This window comes from Tachypleus tridentatus, chromosome 2 (genome assembly GCF_004210375.1).
Source record: "Tachypleus tridentatus isolate NWPU-2018 chromosome 2, ASM421037v1, whole genome shotgun sequence".
NCBI lineage: Eukaryota > Metazoa > Arthropoda > Merostomata > Xiphosura > Limulidae > Tachypleus > Tachypleus tridentatus.
The window spans coordinates 46,600,732-46,616,732 of NC_134826.1; the positions used below are offsets into that span (position 1 = coordinate 46,600,732).

A 16,001-nucleotide genomic window follows, 5' to 3' on the forward strand; every position below is an offset into this window, starting at 1 on the left:
GGCTACACTCACCCACCTGTGGATAAACAAGTGTGATACAGAACTTCCTTAATTCTGTGACTAATTGAGTTGAAAGTGCTAAATGTATGAGAATGGTCTACCAGAAATTGAACTTTTAATTTTTTGTCTTAACTTTCTAAAATATCCATTATCCTAGTAAGAGTCTGTATATTCATAAATCTATGTATGTATATATTTTTTATTTTGTAATGTTAAACACACTTTCACATAACCAATACTCGAGATTTTGAAGGTGTAAGTATGCATAACTTTTGATAAAATCAATTACACAGAAACAGACTGATGTCAGTAATATTATATATTTATAGAAAAAGTTAAAGATTTTTTTTTATATATCACTCAAAATAGCAAACTTATTTTGTTCATCACTTAGAATATTTTCACTCATTTCATTTTCTTCTGAAATATCTTTGTCATCATCATCTTTTTCAGAATCTTCTTCACAATTACTGCTTGAAGATAAGTTTTCTTCCACTTCATGTTCATTATAATTAATTTTTTCAGAATGTTGTAATGCTTTTATTTCATTTACTTCTGGATGCAAATTCCACTTTTCTGGAGAAAAAAAAACATTAAAAATATTATAATAAAAATTATTGTATAAACTTTAACATTATACATATAGTACAACTACATTTGTTTTTATGCATGTAACATGCACTGTTCAAGTCCTGCCTGGTCTCTATATTTGTAAAAGGTTCTCAAGAGCAAGATTCAAGAATATGTTGTTTACGAAAACAAACAGTGTTGAATGTTTGACAATCTCACGTGATTCGTATACAAGCAGCCAACAAACAGATGGTTATTATTCTTTGTCAGCTGCAGCCAGTACATTATAAGCTTCAGAAGCTATAATCGAGATAAGCTCTTATTAACTGGAAAACTTCAGAATGTGACCAGGAACGTTTATATATTTCAAACATTACAACCCATTTGACTAGTGAATTCACTTCAGATGTATTTCTATGAAGAAATTAAATATTTTAATTCATAAAAGTCAGCTTATGAGTGGCATTAGGCCAACCGAACTAGGTAGCTTAGGCGAGGTGTGACAATATCAAATCAGAATTAATTTGCTTGTCGTGAACCTGGATCGTCAATAAAATATTTAGTTCCAGACTGGATTTAAGACTAAGTATTGTTTGTAAGTTTGTAAAAGTCTTGTACATAAACTATCATTTCCAATACCTATTAGTAATAACCATTATTATAAATTATATTGTTATTTTGTTTGTATATTAAAATATATTTGTATTAAAAAAGAAAACTGAATGTGTCAATGTTGTTGGTAAATACCACAAATTTAATACATAAGCAACGTTTAATTAACTTCTAAATTAAAATTAAAATTTCTGGCTATTTGAAATCATAGTACCTGGCATAACAATAAATCAGAGATTCATCCGACATAACATTAAATACTGATAACTAAACCTAAAAATCTATATCTCACATTTGGATAGAGATTTAAGTATTCTATCTTAGAATAAGTCACACATGAAAGGTATATGGAAACTTCTATTTATGAAAAATACACAAGCAATAAAAACACATTCTTACACATACATACATAGATTGCATTTTTACTGAAAATCAGTCACCTTCACAGACATAATATATTGTCCAAACTCTTACCTCAACCTTCCTTTCAAATACGGTAATATAAGTATTAGCATTTATTGTAGTTTGTATCTCTTAAAGTCAATTACTTCTCATTACATATTTTGCATTCCTGTGTTTTTAAACATAATTTATCAACAGATTTCCTTTTTCATGACTTATTTTTTTCTTTCAGCATAAACTTCACCATAGTACTGTAAAAACCTGATGACAATAAAATCTTCTTGACATATTTGAAAATTTTCCTATTCTTATATTAAAAGGTTAGAACTTATCAAGTTCTTACAAGTCTTGTTACCAAGTCCTGACAAACTTTCACATCGTTATTTGTTTAGAGTAATTATCAGTTTTGAAATGTTGTGTGACCAAAAAGTAATTATTCAAATTTTCAAAATGCTCATTCACAGAAGAATGCATAGATACATTTCTCACTGAGTATCTTCTGGTGATACAGCTAACAGAAGTACACAGATACTTTGTAACCAATCAGCAAAAAAGGAAGTCCGAACAACTACAACATAGGTTGTCTCGTCCAACGAGGAAAAAACCAACCATCTAACCACGTCGTAACAGACACTGGAGAAAGATGTACGATAAAAAGGTATAAAGTTATAAACTTTAATGAGAGACAGACCATAATAATACTGAAAGAAGAGTTACTAAGAAGACAGGGACTATGGAACTAGTCTGGTAGTTAGTTCCTCCAGATCATAAGATGAGCCAGTAGCTTTGCTCATTTCACATGCAGACTAATTGAAATGCACTGAAGGCTGAGGTTACAAGTGAAATTTATAAAAGCAAAGTTCCATACTGCTAGTTTATTCCCTGATATCTATGTATATCATACTTAAGTAATCTTAGTTACTTAAGTGTAATACGAAGATTTCATTAAAACAAATCAATTATTTTCTAACAGCTATAAATGTACTGGCATTTTTCAATGATGTAAGATGCACAAATTTGAGACCAGAGTAGAGATTCAGTTATTAGACAAAGAATGTTTGTTGTTCAAGTTTATCCTGTATTGATTTTCAACTTAAATAAATACACAGTAACACAAGGTGACTGAAAAAAAGGAAAAAGTAAGTTACAGGGTACCTTTTTCTATGGTGTATCCTGGTGGATAAAATGCTAAACATAAAGTTCTTCCATCCAATGCGAGCCTGAGAATGTTATTGGCTGCTCTGTAGACATCAGGCCTTGCTGTACGTTTAGTTAAAAATCCTCTCTTTATTGCCCAAGCTGAAAGGAAATTCATATCATTAACCCACACCAATAACACAATTAAAATACTGCCTGTTGAAGGGTTACCACACTTGAAATAAGATAAGAACATTCTTCATAGCAAATTCGTTATAATAAAGTTTGGTTCTTTCTATTCTGTAAAGTCAAGTATAAATATGTGAAATCATACATAAAATTGTCATTCTAAATAAAATCATTCTATTCTTAAATTTTTTAGCAATAATGATTTGTTTCTACAAGAATGATTATTCAAACACACACAAGTCAATTGCTTAAAGTTATTTGATACACATAGAATTTTATTATGATACCAACCACAATACTAATCATATTAAAAAATTAAATACATCACATAACAAAATTATCGGTTTCTTTTTAAATATGTATGAACTTCTTTGTTTGGTTTCCTTCAAACATTTCACATTTTCAGTTGAAATTTAAAAAAAAATTCTCAACACTACTTCTGAGAAATTAAACTTTCAAAATAAAAAATCAAGTGTCAAACTATGATTTAGGTTTATGTGGAAGGACCACATTTCATGTAAACAGGACTTCAGTGTAAAGAAACAAGTAAAGTTTATATTGAAAATGGATTTTTATTTAGTACCCTTGTTTTCAAATATAAAGCACTGATTAATGGAATAACCAAAATTATTTTGAGGTTTGGGGATGTTAAATTACCAAAGGACTTCAAACAATCACTTCAATATTTGATTCTAAGCAAATATGCAAAAGAGACACTATTGAAATGAGTAAAAGAGAGAATGCAATCAATGGGAAAGAAGTGTTTACCATTTCATGAAAATAACTGCAAACATTGAGTGTGTGTGTGTGTGTGTGTGTTTTTTTTTTTTTTGACTGGAAGTAAAATTAAAAAGAAAATCTGTGACATTCATTTTTCTAGCTTTAAAATTTTAGTGAGAGTGAACACTCATATGGAAGCAATACAAACCTCAGGAGCAATCTTTCTGGAGGAGTAAGAGGAAAAGGGGGGGGCAAACATCTCTATTTGTTTCCCTATAGTTAATCTAGACACACTAGTTGGGGTTTACTCTTGTAAACTAAATTTTCTAATTAACACCTACCTTCACAAATATCAAAGGCTGACCAAGGTTCAGGCTGAGAAGCCATATTGCCTTCCTGGTTTGGATGCTGCAATTTCAAGATGTCAGTGACTGGCACTCTTTGAGCCAAATACATCACTACAGAGTATGGTTCACGGACTTGAGCTATGGGGTAGCAGCCAGTCAGTACCTGGAGAAAATATATAATTCTGTAAAATTTTCTAGGGCAAGTTAAATATCTAGGTTATCAAACTAGTTATGTTCCAAAAACATAGTTTAATCAACAATTAAAGATCATATATTTTTATGAAAATAAATTTATGACATGGACATCATAAGGGAATTTCAAATTAACTATTGTGAAGATTACATTATGAAGGGCATAAAGTATCATATTTTCTTAGAAACATAAGTAGTATTTTCCTTTTATTTGAAACATTTGCACAACTTCTGGATCTAAACACCATCAATGACACTTTTTTTGTAAGGATTGTCGTGAAACTATAAAGAAATGCACTACAGTCTTTTTATTCAATTATAATTTATATGTCTCAAAGACAACAAATTAAAATGACTTTCCTACACAGCATAATGTCCAAAATTGAGAAGTTATTTACCAATTAAGTATAATATCCCATAATGATGTTACTCACCAGTCTAGTATAACATTCCAAGCCCAGAAACTATTCATTAATTTTTTTCTGTAGTATAACATCCACAATCAAGAAGTCAATTACCAACACACTGTTTTATTGACAGATTAACAGTTTTACTGAACATATTAATGAAACCAGTTTTTTTGTTGGTTTTTTTTATAATATAGTCACAGTACTTGGAATACAGTTAACAATATATCAGTTGCAAAGTGATATCATACTGTGTTGTCTTTCTCTGAGTGACTGTGTTCTCAACCAAAAGTTTGATGTCACATGAATAATTAATAACTTCACCCTGTGCTCGAGCATCATTCTCAATAGTAATCCTATAAAGTTTCTATATTTAATTATATAATGATATTCAAATAGACTTGAAATATAATTTTCAGTAATGTGACTTAGAGTGAGAATGGAAAATTTAGTATGAAGAAAAATGAAAGGAATATTTTGGAAAAAAGCAGAAAAAAAATCACTAACAAGTGTTATTAAACATGGATGCTTAGAATAAATATTATTAATAACGAGATAATTTTATAAGAATTTACAGCATTAATGAAACTTAAATGTAGAAATAAAAAAAATTTTGTAATGAAAGACTGAAGTTGAAACTAACCTGGAGAGGTTTAGGGACTTTAGATGGAAAAACAAGACCTGGACAATCGCAGAGTCGAACAGTTGGCGTGAGGTAAATTGTCTGAAAATGTTTGGTGTGGCCAGGAGTGCGAGAAACACTCACAACCTGAAGATAACATCATAAATAAATATGAAATACATAAACTTTTAGTTACATAAATAAATGACTAATTATGTATATTACTGCACCATAAGGTGTTTTCAAGTATCGTATGTGTACAATCTCACGTTCATACATTTCACAACCAAGTGCTGAAATAGTGGTTTCACAGCTCTTCCCGTGCAAGAGTTTGTTTAACAGTAGCAGAATTTAAGACTAAGTTATTGGTCCACCATGACAGAAACTTTGAAAATATACAATCAATATAAATCCTTACACAGTGGCGAACATAGGAGTACAAAAAGTCTATAACACATGATATTACAGTACCATAATTTGTGGACTGAGACTTTTCTGCAGGCAACTGTTGGGCTAAGTCCATAATAAATTATTCAGCTTCAAGATTAAAATATCATGTTAAAATCAATAAAATATTGGCAGAAAGCCACAGAGAATACAGTCCACATGCTGTTGAAATTCACTTTAAAGAAATACAAATAGTTTTTTGACAGAATTTTCAATGAAATAAGCATATTTATCCCCTTTTTGCTGTGTTTTCTTATAGCAAAATCACATCAGACTATCTGCTGTGCTCACCAAGAGGAATCGAACCCATGATTTTAGCATTGAAATCCGTAAACATACCACTGTACTAGCAGGGGCTCTTTGTACTTATCTACTCAGATGTAAAGTAATTCATTCATTTTACAGATGTTAATGATTATCAGAGCCACGAACTTTGCCTTATACCTAAAGAATTTTTTAAACTTGCAAGTTTATAATTTTTACAATTGTTATTTTTTACTCGGAGTAAAATTAGTTTTATTTTCAATAGTATATGAGAGAAGGTATTAAACAAAAATTGCATTACTATAGGTCACTGGTTTTTAGAACACTGTTTGAAATTTGTTTTCATTTAATGTAGATTAAACAAATAACTGTTTTTATTTCACACCAAAATTACAATGAGTCATTAAATCAAGCAACATTATAGTACTTGTATGTTTTATAGCAAGATTTCACAGATATAATTTTACTGTAAACTTACACTTATGAAATGTTGCCATACGACTATGAGCATAGATACTGTTACACTGCTTGATTTATTGATGCATGGTAATATGGTTGCTAGATAAAAGCATTTAAATTTCAACCTTCATGGGTTACACAATATATGGTGATAGAATAGACACATCTGTAGAAGTCACCAACAAGTATGTTAGGGAAGGAAATCACAGACTTGAAACTCCTGACTGGATACCATACAATGACAGATGGTTTATCCTGCCACTCTTATAATTAACAAGCTAGGTTGTGGAAATTAATTATTAAAGAGCAAACTCCAACTCAAAATTGTAAAATTTAATTTCAAAAATACATGTACATCCCAGAATTCTATCAGATCCTATATAAGAGCTGAAAATTGGCAACCAGTTGTAGTTTTCTGCTTGTATGTACAGTGTAATTTGTAAACAAATGTGAGTTTTTCTTATCCCCTTCAGTTTGTACTTCTAATAAAAATATCAAGATTACTTTGTTGGTAAAACTTTGCTGAGATGATACTTCATGAAAAATATTGTCTCTTTCTGTGAGATTTTAACAATCCATAAATAAGCAGTTTTTCTTACAATTAATTCATTGTGATTAAAAAAACATTAATACAGTGAACTGGAATTTTTAAGTAATACTTCACACTTACAACATAAAGAACTATTTTTGAAACTATGAGCTAGAGATTGAGATAAAACAAGATTCCCACCTTTCTACCCATTAATCCATTCAACACGGAAGATTTTCCTACATTTGGATGACCTACAACAAATACAAAAAAAAAATCTTCAGTCATATGCAAGAGTTTGTTTTCATTGACTTTACAGCTCTTAGATTCAAATACTACAGTTATCATAATAATAAACATAAATGAACATTCCGAGACAGATGATACTAAAATTTCATTCTAAGTTCTTTCTTTTCCTAAGAATACAATAAATTAATAAATTTCCAACATATATTATCCCTAAATATATCAGTTTATTCAAATCTGGAAAATTTTGAACTGAGAAATCAGATTACAAAAATTATGAACTAAAGTAATATAGGCTAATTTGAATTACAACTAACTTGTGAGATGTTTGCCATTTTGTAATTTGTATTACAAATAACTTGTGAGACGTTTATAATTTTGACTTGCCCACACATCCAATAGTCAAGATACCATCTTGGAACTTCTCAGACTGGTAATGGCTACAGTCTGCTGAAGTCACCTCGATCTCTGCTCCAACTAAAGGACTCTGTTCTGCTTTACAATTATCACTGGCTGAAAAGCTAGAATTGATTTCGTCTTCAATTTTCTTTTCCCAACTAGAAAGGTCAACTAAATACAATAAGAAAGAAAATCATTATAGATTTCCTCTTTGTCAGCACTATCTTTAAGTACTTTTTCAGTTTAGACTTTCATGTGAATATACACTAGGGCTAGCTGCATTAGCCATCCATAATTTAGCAGTGAAACACTAGAGAAAAGGCAGTTAGTCATCATCATCCGTTGCCAACACTTGGGCTATTCTTTTACCAAATAACAGTGTGACTGACAAACACATTATCTCTCTCCCACAGATCAAAGGGCAAGCATGTTTGGTGAGAATGAGATTTGAACCTGCAACTCACAGATAACAAGTACCCTAACCACCTAGCCATGCCAAGCCTTACGTACTTGTATCTAGTTAGTTGATTAAAATTATTTATATTTAAATTATTAACTACAGTGCTGATAATGCTTGCATTTACAGGTTAACTAATCTTGTGCTCACCTTCGCTGCGAACAATTTTCTCACACACATTGAAAAGTCTTTTTGCTCCTTCTGCAGCCATCTTCAATTTACCAATCCTTTTTCCTGCAAATATAGTAAAGTGCTTTATTTCTTTAAATAGTGTTCTAAACACAGACAAGATACCCATCTTCTACGACATAAAATGTTTTTTTTCTTCATAAAATCATTTGTTTTCTACAATGAGTACTGGAGCAGCTGACCATAACACATTGTTTGTTTTTATTGGTTTGTAAAATATCAAAATATCGAAAACAAATGAAATTTCTTAGTTGAAGGTAAAGGGTTTAGTACACTAGTCAACAAATGGTTAACTTGTTAGAAACATTAGAATATAACAACATAATTAACTACATTGTACAGATAAAGAAACAGATGTCTACATGTTAATTAATGTGTTCATATGTTCTCTTTAAACTGATAATTACTTTTTGTTTCTAATCATAAATCTCATGGTTGATGAAATTCTCTCCTTTCCACTTGTAAAAATATGGGTGGATATATCTATAAACACATCAGCATCAAATTGCAAGTAGGTAAAATATCACCACATAAACCAGTGATAAAAGTAATCAAATACATTAAATCAAATATGGTTAGCTGTATAATATTATGATATCTAATACAGTAATTACACCAGTGATTAAACACACACACTTCACGTAACAGTAAATCCAACTAAATTTAATATTAGAAATCTTCAGATCTTTGTTTAATTACTTCAAAATCTTATCAAATATTCATCCAGGTACAATATGAATCTAATAGTTTTAGATGAAAGAAAAATACTATTTTTAACTCCAGAAATAGGCACAGATACAGAGAGGATATTCATTTCCTTGTCTGGCTTTACTAAAATCACAACACAGCAACAGAGAGTTGGCATACCTCTTTTCCCTATTGCTTGTTTCATTCCACTATAAGCTGAAAAACAGACAACATAGACCTGTGGAAACTGCAGCTGGAAGTAATGTTTCCATGCTAAGACAAGAGGAGCAGGAACCAGATCTATCTTGTTGAGCACTAAAATAATGTCTTTCCCAAGATCACTTGTGACAAAGTCGTATAAGGCAGGAGAGAAATGGAGAACCTAAAAGTAATGTTAGCCATAACTAAATATATGGCAGCTTATGCTCTTCTATGTATCAAATTAAATATATTAAACTAGCTGTAATACTGACCAGGTTAATTTGAATTCTGATATAAATAGATAGCTGTTTGTTTTAGGACATTAGTAATAATATTATTGCTGTTGAACAGCATTTTCCAAAGTGTGATCCACGACCCGCACTAGTCTATGGAAAACAAATGCCAGTCCACAGAAAACTAAAAAGATTAAAATTTAATTAATTTTAACCCATTCATTAACAACCACCATTTTTTAATTTTCTCCAAGTCTTTGTTGTATATTAAAGAAAAATTTAATTAAACCAGTTAATTAATATAAATACATTCTAATAAAATTAATGTTTTCAAAAACTTTATAATATAAATTTTCATTTCACCTAACTTGGATTTCTCAGTATTTTAACTAAGCTAATATAATAGGAAGGAAAAGTGAAAGTTTGTACCTTAGGGTACGAAACTATAGAATTGACAAGTTGACAGCTCCCTTGTATCACGGTGGAATATCCACAGACTTAATTTCTGGAAACTAGATCTCTATAGCAGTGGTGGGAAGAGTACAAATAGCCCATTGTGTACCTTTGTACTTAACTAAAAACAAACATAACAGCAAGATATACAACTTGGGGATATGATAAGCTCTCAGGAACACACAGCAGAAAAAAACAAATATTCTTCATCTAAGAAATTTCATATTTCTACTCAGAAGTATTTTTGAGCATTGAACTAACAAAGGAAAAGTTACTGTCTTGGATACCCACAAAACTTGATAAGTGACAACAAGTATTAAATACAGACATGCTAAATCATTACTTTTAATCAATGAATTAATACTGTAATCATGAGTTTAAATTTGATATGAAAGGTAATTAGAAGATAAATTTTCTTTAGAAAAAATTTAACTTATAAACTACAAAACCAGCATAACTAAAATAAAAAAAAAGAAACAAATGTTACATAAAACATCATTTAAACGGAAACATTCCAATGTTTTGAGTAAACCTTAAACTGGCAGTTTCTCATGTTATTACTCTGAAGTAAACACCTTCATATTATCTAGTTTGGAAATTGCATTGAGAAAACATTGATTTTCCAACTGGTTCTGGAATGCATATATATATAGATGTTTTCAAAATGGATAACTTTTGAATATATTAATGTATCTTAACCCTAGAACACCAATGAAGGTCCATAATGGACCGCATTAGTTTTTTAACTCAATTTTCAAAAGACTTTATGCACCAAATTGCTTGTAGATTCATGACTTATAGAATATGTCTAATAACATTTAAGTTGCACAAAAAAGTATAAACAAAATAACACTAATATTGTAATTAATTTCAATAATTACAAATGGGATTTCCTATGCATTTTATGTAAAAAAAAAACAACAAGATAGGTTTGGTTTGTTTTGAATTTTGCACAAAACTACTTGAGGGCTATCTGCTCTAGCCGTCCCTAATTTAGCAGTGCAAGACTAAAGGGAAGTTAGCCAGTCGTCACCGTCCACCAACTCTTGGGCTACTCTTTTACTAACAAATAGTGGGATTGACCATCACACTATAACAACCCCACATCTGAAAGGGTGAGCATATTTGGTGTGACAGGGAATCAAACCCCTCGACCCTCAGATTATGAGTCAAGTGCCTTAACCACCTGGCCATGCTGGGACCAAACAAGACTGGGTTCAATCAATTTTTCTGTTTAATTCTTCACAATGGGTATGATAATTTGAGGGAATTAGTAATGTATATAAGTTTGTGTGTGTTTAATTCACTTCTAATGGCTCTTACTATTGAGAAACAATTTAAAAACAGTAATAGATGTTTAAAAAATCAGCAGAATTCCAGAATTTTGTGATGTAACATTTCATTATGGTGTTTTTAGATGGTTAAAGTAATAAACAAAATAACTGATTTTCTTACAAATAAAACCACTAATAGGAAAAAGGAAGCAAAACAGATGACCAATATATCTATCTTTCTGAATATCCAGAATACTGATTTTAAAATTGAAGTTCAGAACAAGCAACAGCTAATCTCAATTCTAACCCTACAATATCAGCATGTGGTCATTATGACTCCATATCACCTGATGTTAATGACTGAACATTTACTGCTGACACTCTAGAATTAAACAACTAGCCCACTGCTAATACAGTGGTAAGTTTATGGATTTACAACACTAAAATCAGGGGATCGATTCCCCTTGGTGGGCTCAGCAGATAGCCCAAAGTGGCTTTGCTGTAAGAAAACACACACACACACACACACACACACATTAAACAACTAACTGAAAGTAGAAATAACTGTTGTTGTTTCTTTTTAACAGTTTTGCATGTAGTAATGATGGAAAAGTTTCTTGAATCACAGTGCAGTATAATTTCCAAATTTAAAATTTCCAGAAAATATATTATAATCATTGTTATTGTTTTAGTATAAAACCACACAATGGGCTATATGTTCTCTCTCCACTGTAGGGAACAAAACTCTAGATTTTAGCTTTGAAAATCCCTAAACCGACTGCCGACTCACACATAGCTAAGTATTAGAAGCAGTAAGTAAATTAACACTAATAGATTATTGTTTGTAAGAATTTGTAAATCACCCAATGGCAATATAACTTACAGGGTACCGGATGTCCACGATCAACATTACAATGTCTGACATTTCGAGCACACGCCATAGCTGTCTCCAAGTCTCCAGGTTCATTTCAAAGTAGCTCAACTCTTCACTCTTAAACTCCTGCTCAATTTTCTGAATATATTCCTATTAAGTACAGTTGAGTCTGATTAATTTACACATTATAAAAACATCCCTTATATAATACCCAACAATTATATCAGTTCAGAAAAGTATTTTACTGTTATATGTCCTTTTTTAAACCATCAATTAATTATCTTCTTATAGTTTCTTATTACTAGGGGTCCATTTCCTTACAGTTCACATAATAAGGTCTGTCTCTGTTAATTATTAGAGTAATACATTACTTCACTGTTCAAAATTTTGCCTATTCTTAACTTAAAATTAGCAGAAGTACACTCAACCTCCTATTGACCAGAAGGGTCAAGGCGAAGAGAACTTGTGACCTACTGGACACATCATCTGGGATGCCCACTGGCCAACCCAAGTTAACTGAAAATCTGTTAAGTACCTTAAAGTACATTATAATCTACAGAATGTATTTTACAATTACATTAAAACTATTTTAAAGTAGCATGTTTTTACTAATTCCTGATATGTCTATTACAATAAAACTCTTATTATCTAAATTGTGTTTTTTGTTTTGTTCTTATTGTTGAACGTCCCAACTACGTCTACCACAGGTAAGGACCCTAATATTTACCTACAACAATAAGAACCCTACTGTTTACCTGAATGTAATTGTGAAATGTTTTATAACAGAATATTTCTGTTAATTTCTTTGTGTGAGAGTGGTCCTGTTGATTTTGTGTTCTGAATTGTTACCATAATGATCCATTCATTAATAACCACAGCAAGGTTTCTTTCAAGCTACTCAATTATTGAACTTACTCTAAAGTATTTCTGCTCCCTAGCCTCCAGCTGTTCTTTAGACATACTGTAGTTCCATGGTGGCCGTTTAGGCATATCCAGACCAGATCCAGGTAAAAAAATGTCTTCATAGCTCACTTCAAGAGCCTCCTTTTAAAAAACAAAAACAAAGTAGATATCAGATTTTTGGCCTGAATTTTGTTTGTTTACACTAAAGTTCAAAAGCCTATGTTGGCTTCACTAACCAACATCATGTCCAAGGATCAGTGAACATCTATCATCTACCATGTACAACAGCTTGTAAATTATACCACATGCAAAATATGACAGTTCCTTTAAGAAAAAAAATTCTGACATCCATTTTTCAGCTTCTAATGAAAGAAACTTGTATATCAAAGAATCTCTTGCCATCTAAAGAATTATTAATGTAAAAAATTCTTTAATGTTCTTTCCCAAGAATAGATATTCTAAGCAAATTTGCACTTTATTAGGTTTTTCTTTGTTTGAAAACATGTTTCAAACTACATTATTACTGAGTGTATAAACTTACTTAAGTTATGCATATCACAATTTTCACTTTTGGTACTAGAATTTAAAAAATAAATAAATAAAACAACTGCAATTATTCTACTGATAGTGGCCAAAACAAAAATAAAAAAATTTAAACTTAAAGATCAAGACGCACAGTATCATTGTATTACATAGCTAATAAAATAGACTGTATACATTAAAAGTACAATAAAACTGAGATTAACCTGCGACAATACTTCATACGGTTTCATAGCCAGCTCTTTTCGTTTCTGAATTTCTTGATTTGATTCCTTTTTAAAATGCAGCCTATACCTAAACCAAAAACACTTTTTTTTATAAACTCATTTATTACTATTTTTTACATTACTATGCTAACAATAGTAATGTTAAGTATTTCAAATCTTTAGAAATATGTAAATTTCTAATCCAATGTTTCATGTGTGAATATAATACATGTACTCGAAGCTGAAACAAACTTGATAAGAAAATATAAAACTTGAGCTTCAGTCATTCAATTACCCGAGTATTTGTATGAAATAATTAAAAAAACAATACATTAAGAAGTTATTATTATATAAACAAAAACACCCACTAGCTAAAATCACCCCCCCAAACACACAAAAAAAACACTTCTTTAAATTAGAAGATAAAAATATGGCTACTTAATATTATTATAATTATTAATATGCTCACAACACCACATGAAACTTGAGCCTGTGACTCCACTAGGTCATTAACTACTCCACTCATTATAACCAGTGTTAGAAACTTGAGCCTGAGACTCCACAAGGTCACTAACTACTGTACTCATTACAACCAGTGTTATAAACTTGAGCCTGGGACTCCACTAGGTCACTAACTACTCTACTCATTATAACCAGTAACATCGCTTTAACAGTACACTATTTATGTAAGTCTATAACTCACAAAGCACAAAATATTGGTGTAAATTAACATTAATACCAAGCACTTTCACCAAGTGCTTTATCAATTTAAATAATTTCACTATTGTAAACTCTACCTATTTGTTGTGTTTGTACCATGTCTTGATGGCTGCTGGTTTAACTTTATAACATTTTCCAGAAAGTTTTTATCCTCATCTGCTGAGGATATATGTCCAGATGTCATAATTCTGTCTTCTGAAAGTAAACCAGATTGATTAACTGATATCCAAAAACAGATGAAAACTTGAAAATATGCAAAATAACACAGGTAAAAGTAAAAAAAAATACATTAAAATAAAAATATACACACATACCAAAATACAAATAGATATTGTATGCATATATATAAAGCAGATATTTACCTATCCTGCCGACAGAATTAAAACCATGTGCGAAGAACTTTCTAGTTTTACAAAATAAAGGTCTAGCATGTCAAAATAAAGGGTTTAAGAAATCGTATATGTGAAATACAGTTTTACAAGATTTCAGAGGTTCTCTAGACAGCCTGCAACATTTATCTTTTTATTTTTATATATATATATATATATATACACACTGCTGGCCAAAATCTCAAGGCCAATGAACATAAAGAAAAAATATGCATTTTGCATTGTTAGACTCAACCACTTATTTGAGTAGAACTTCGGAAGATGAAAATAAGAAAAGGGAAAATAAAAAAACTTTTTTAGCATTTATTAGGGAAAATATGACCACTATGAAATTAGCCTAAATACTAGCTGGTCAAAAGTTTAAGACCATACCAAAAAGAAGTCCTAAACAGGGTAGAAAATGCCTAACAAGAGGTCTCAGTCATGAGTTGCACGGCCATCATTGCAAATAACTGCAAACTTTCGCTTTGGCATGATTGATATAAGCGTTTGCAGAAGGCTGGCTGGAATGTTATTCCAAGTGGTAAAGATAGCTTCATGAAGATCATGGACTGTTTGGAATTGGCATCCATTTCTATAGCCTTTCCTTGCCATACACCCCCAAACATTTTCATTGGGGTTCATTTCGGGCAAACATGCTGGATGGTCCAAAAGAATCACGTAATTTGCCATGAAAAAGCCCTTTGTCCTGCAGGCATTGTGGATTGCAGCACTGCCCTACTGAAAGATCCAGTCATTTCCACACAAGCGAGGGCCTTCAGTCAATAAGGATGCTCTCTCCAACATGCCAATGTAGCCAAATGCTGTTTGATGTCCCTGTATAACCTGAAGCTCTATTGTTCCATGGAAGGAGAAAGCACCCCATATCATGATGGATCCTCCTCCACTGTGTCATGTAGAAAATGTCTCTGGTGGGATATCCTTATCATGCCAGTAACATTGGAAGCCATCTAGACCATCCAGGTTAAATTTTTTCTCATTAGAGAGCAAAACTTTCTTCCACTTTTCTACATCCTATGTTTGGTTCTTCTCAGCAAAGTTTAACCGAGATGTTTCATGGTGTGAAAGGAGGTGTGGCCTTTGAAGACATTTACAGTTTTTAAAGCCTTTCTCTTGTAGATACTGTCTTATTGTTCTTGAACTGCATTCTGCATCCGTAAGGGCCTTAATCTGATTCAATGATTGGCTGGTATCTTGCTGGACAATCCTTTGAATCTTCCTACTCAATGCCAGTGAAATTTTCTTGGGCCGACCACTTGAAATTCTCATTCCGTATCCCTCAGGGTCTTTTAAGAAATTTGCAGCAGCAGTTTTATTACATCCAATCTCGCCA

The 16,001-nt window shown here is 31.3% G+C and overlaps 1 protein-coding gene across 11 annotated transcripts in view; it reads right to left on the minus strand.

The window, feature by feature from the left end:
• Nucleotides 1-301: 301 nt before the first annotated feature.
• Nucleotides 302-16,001, minus strand: part of Ns4 (Nucleostemin 4) — a 33,576-nt gene continuing 17,876 nt past the window's right edge. For 10 of the 11 annotated variants that reach the window (XM_076486343.1, XM_076486387.1, XM_076486333.1 and 7 more), the window contains 12 exons: nucleotides 14,357-14,474; nucleotides 13,560-13,647; nucleotides 12,826-12,954; nucleotides 11,920-12,060; nucleotides 9,056-9,257; nucleotides 8,150-8,233; nucleotides 7,531-7,713; nucleotides 7,099-7,151; nucleotides 5,220-5,345; nucleotides 3,972-4,140; nucleotides 2,740-2,883; nucleotides 302-576 (listed from right to left, as the gene is read on the minus strand). In XM_076486343.1, coding sequence (XP_076342458.1) covers nucleotides 350-576; nucleotides 2,740-2,883; nucleotides 3,972-4,140; nucleotides 5,220-5,345; nucleotides 7,099-7,151; nucleotides 7,531-7,713; nucleotides 8,150-8,233; nucleotides 9,056-9,257; nucleotides 11,920-12,060; nucleotides 12,826-12,954; nucleotides 13,560-13,647; nucleotides 14,357-14,474 — 1,664 coding nt within the window. In that variant the 3' untranslated portion in view covers nucleotides 302-349. The remainder of the gene's footprint in view (nucleotides 577-2,739; nucleotides 2,884-3,971; nucleotides 4,141-5,219; nucleotides 5,346-7,098; nucleotides 7,152-7,530; nucleotides 7,714-8,149; nucleotides 8,234-9,055; nucleotides 9,258-11,919; nucleotides 12,061-12,825; nucleotides 12,955-13,559; nucleotides 13,648-14,356; nucleotides 14,475-16,001) is intronic. The other variant, XM_076486396.1, reaches the window with a different exon arrangement.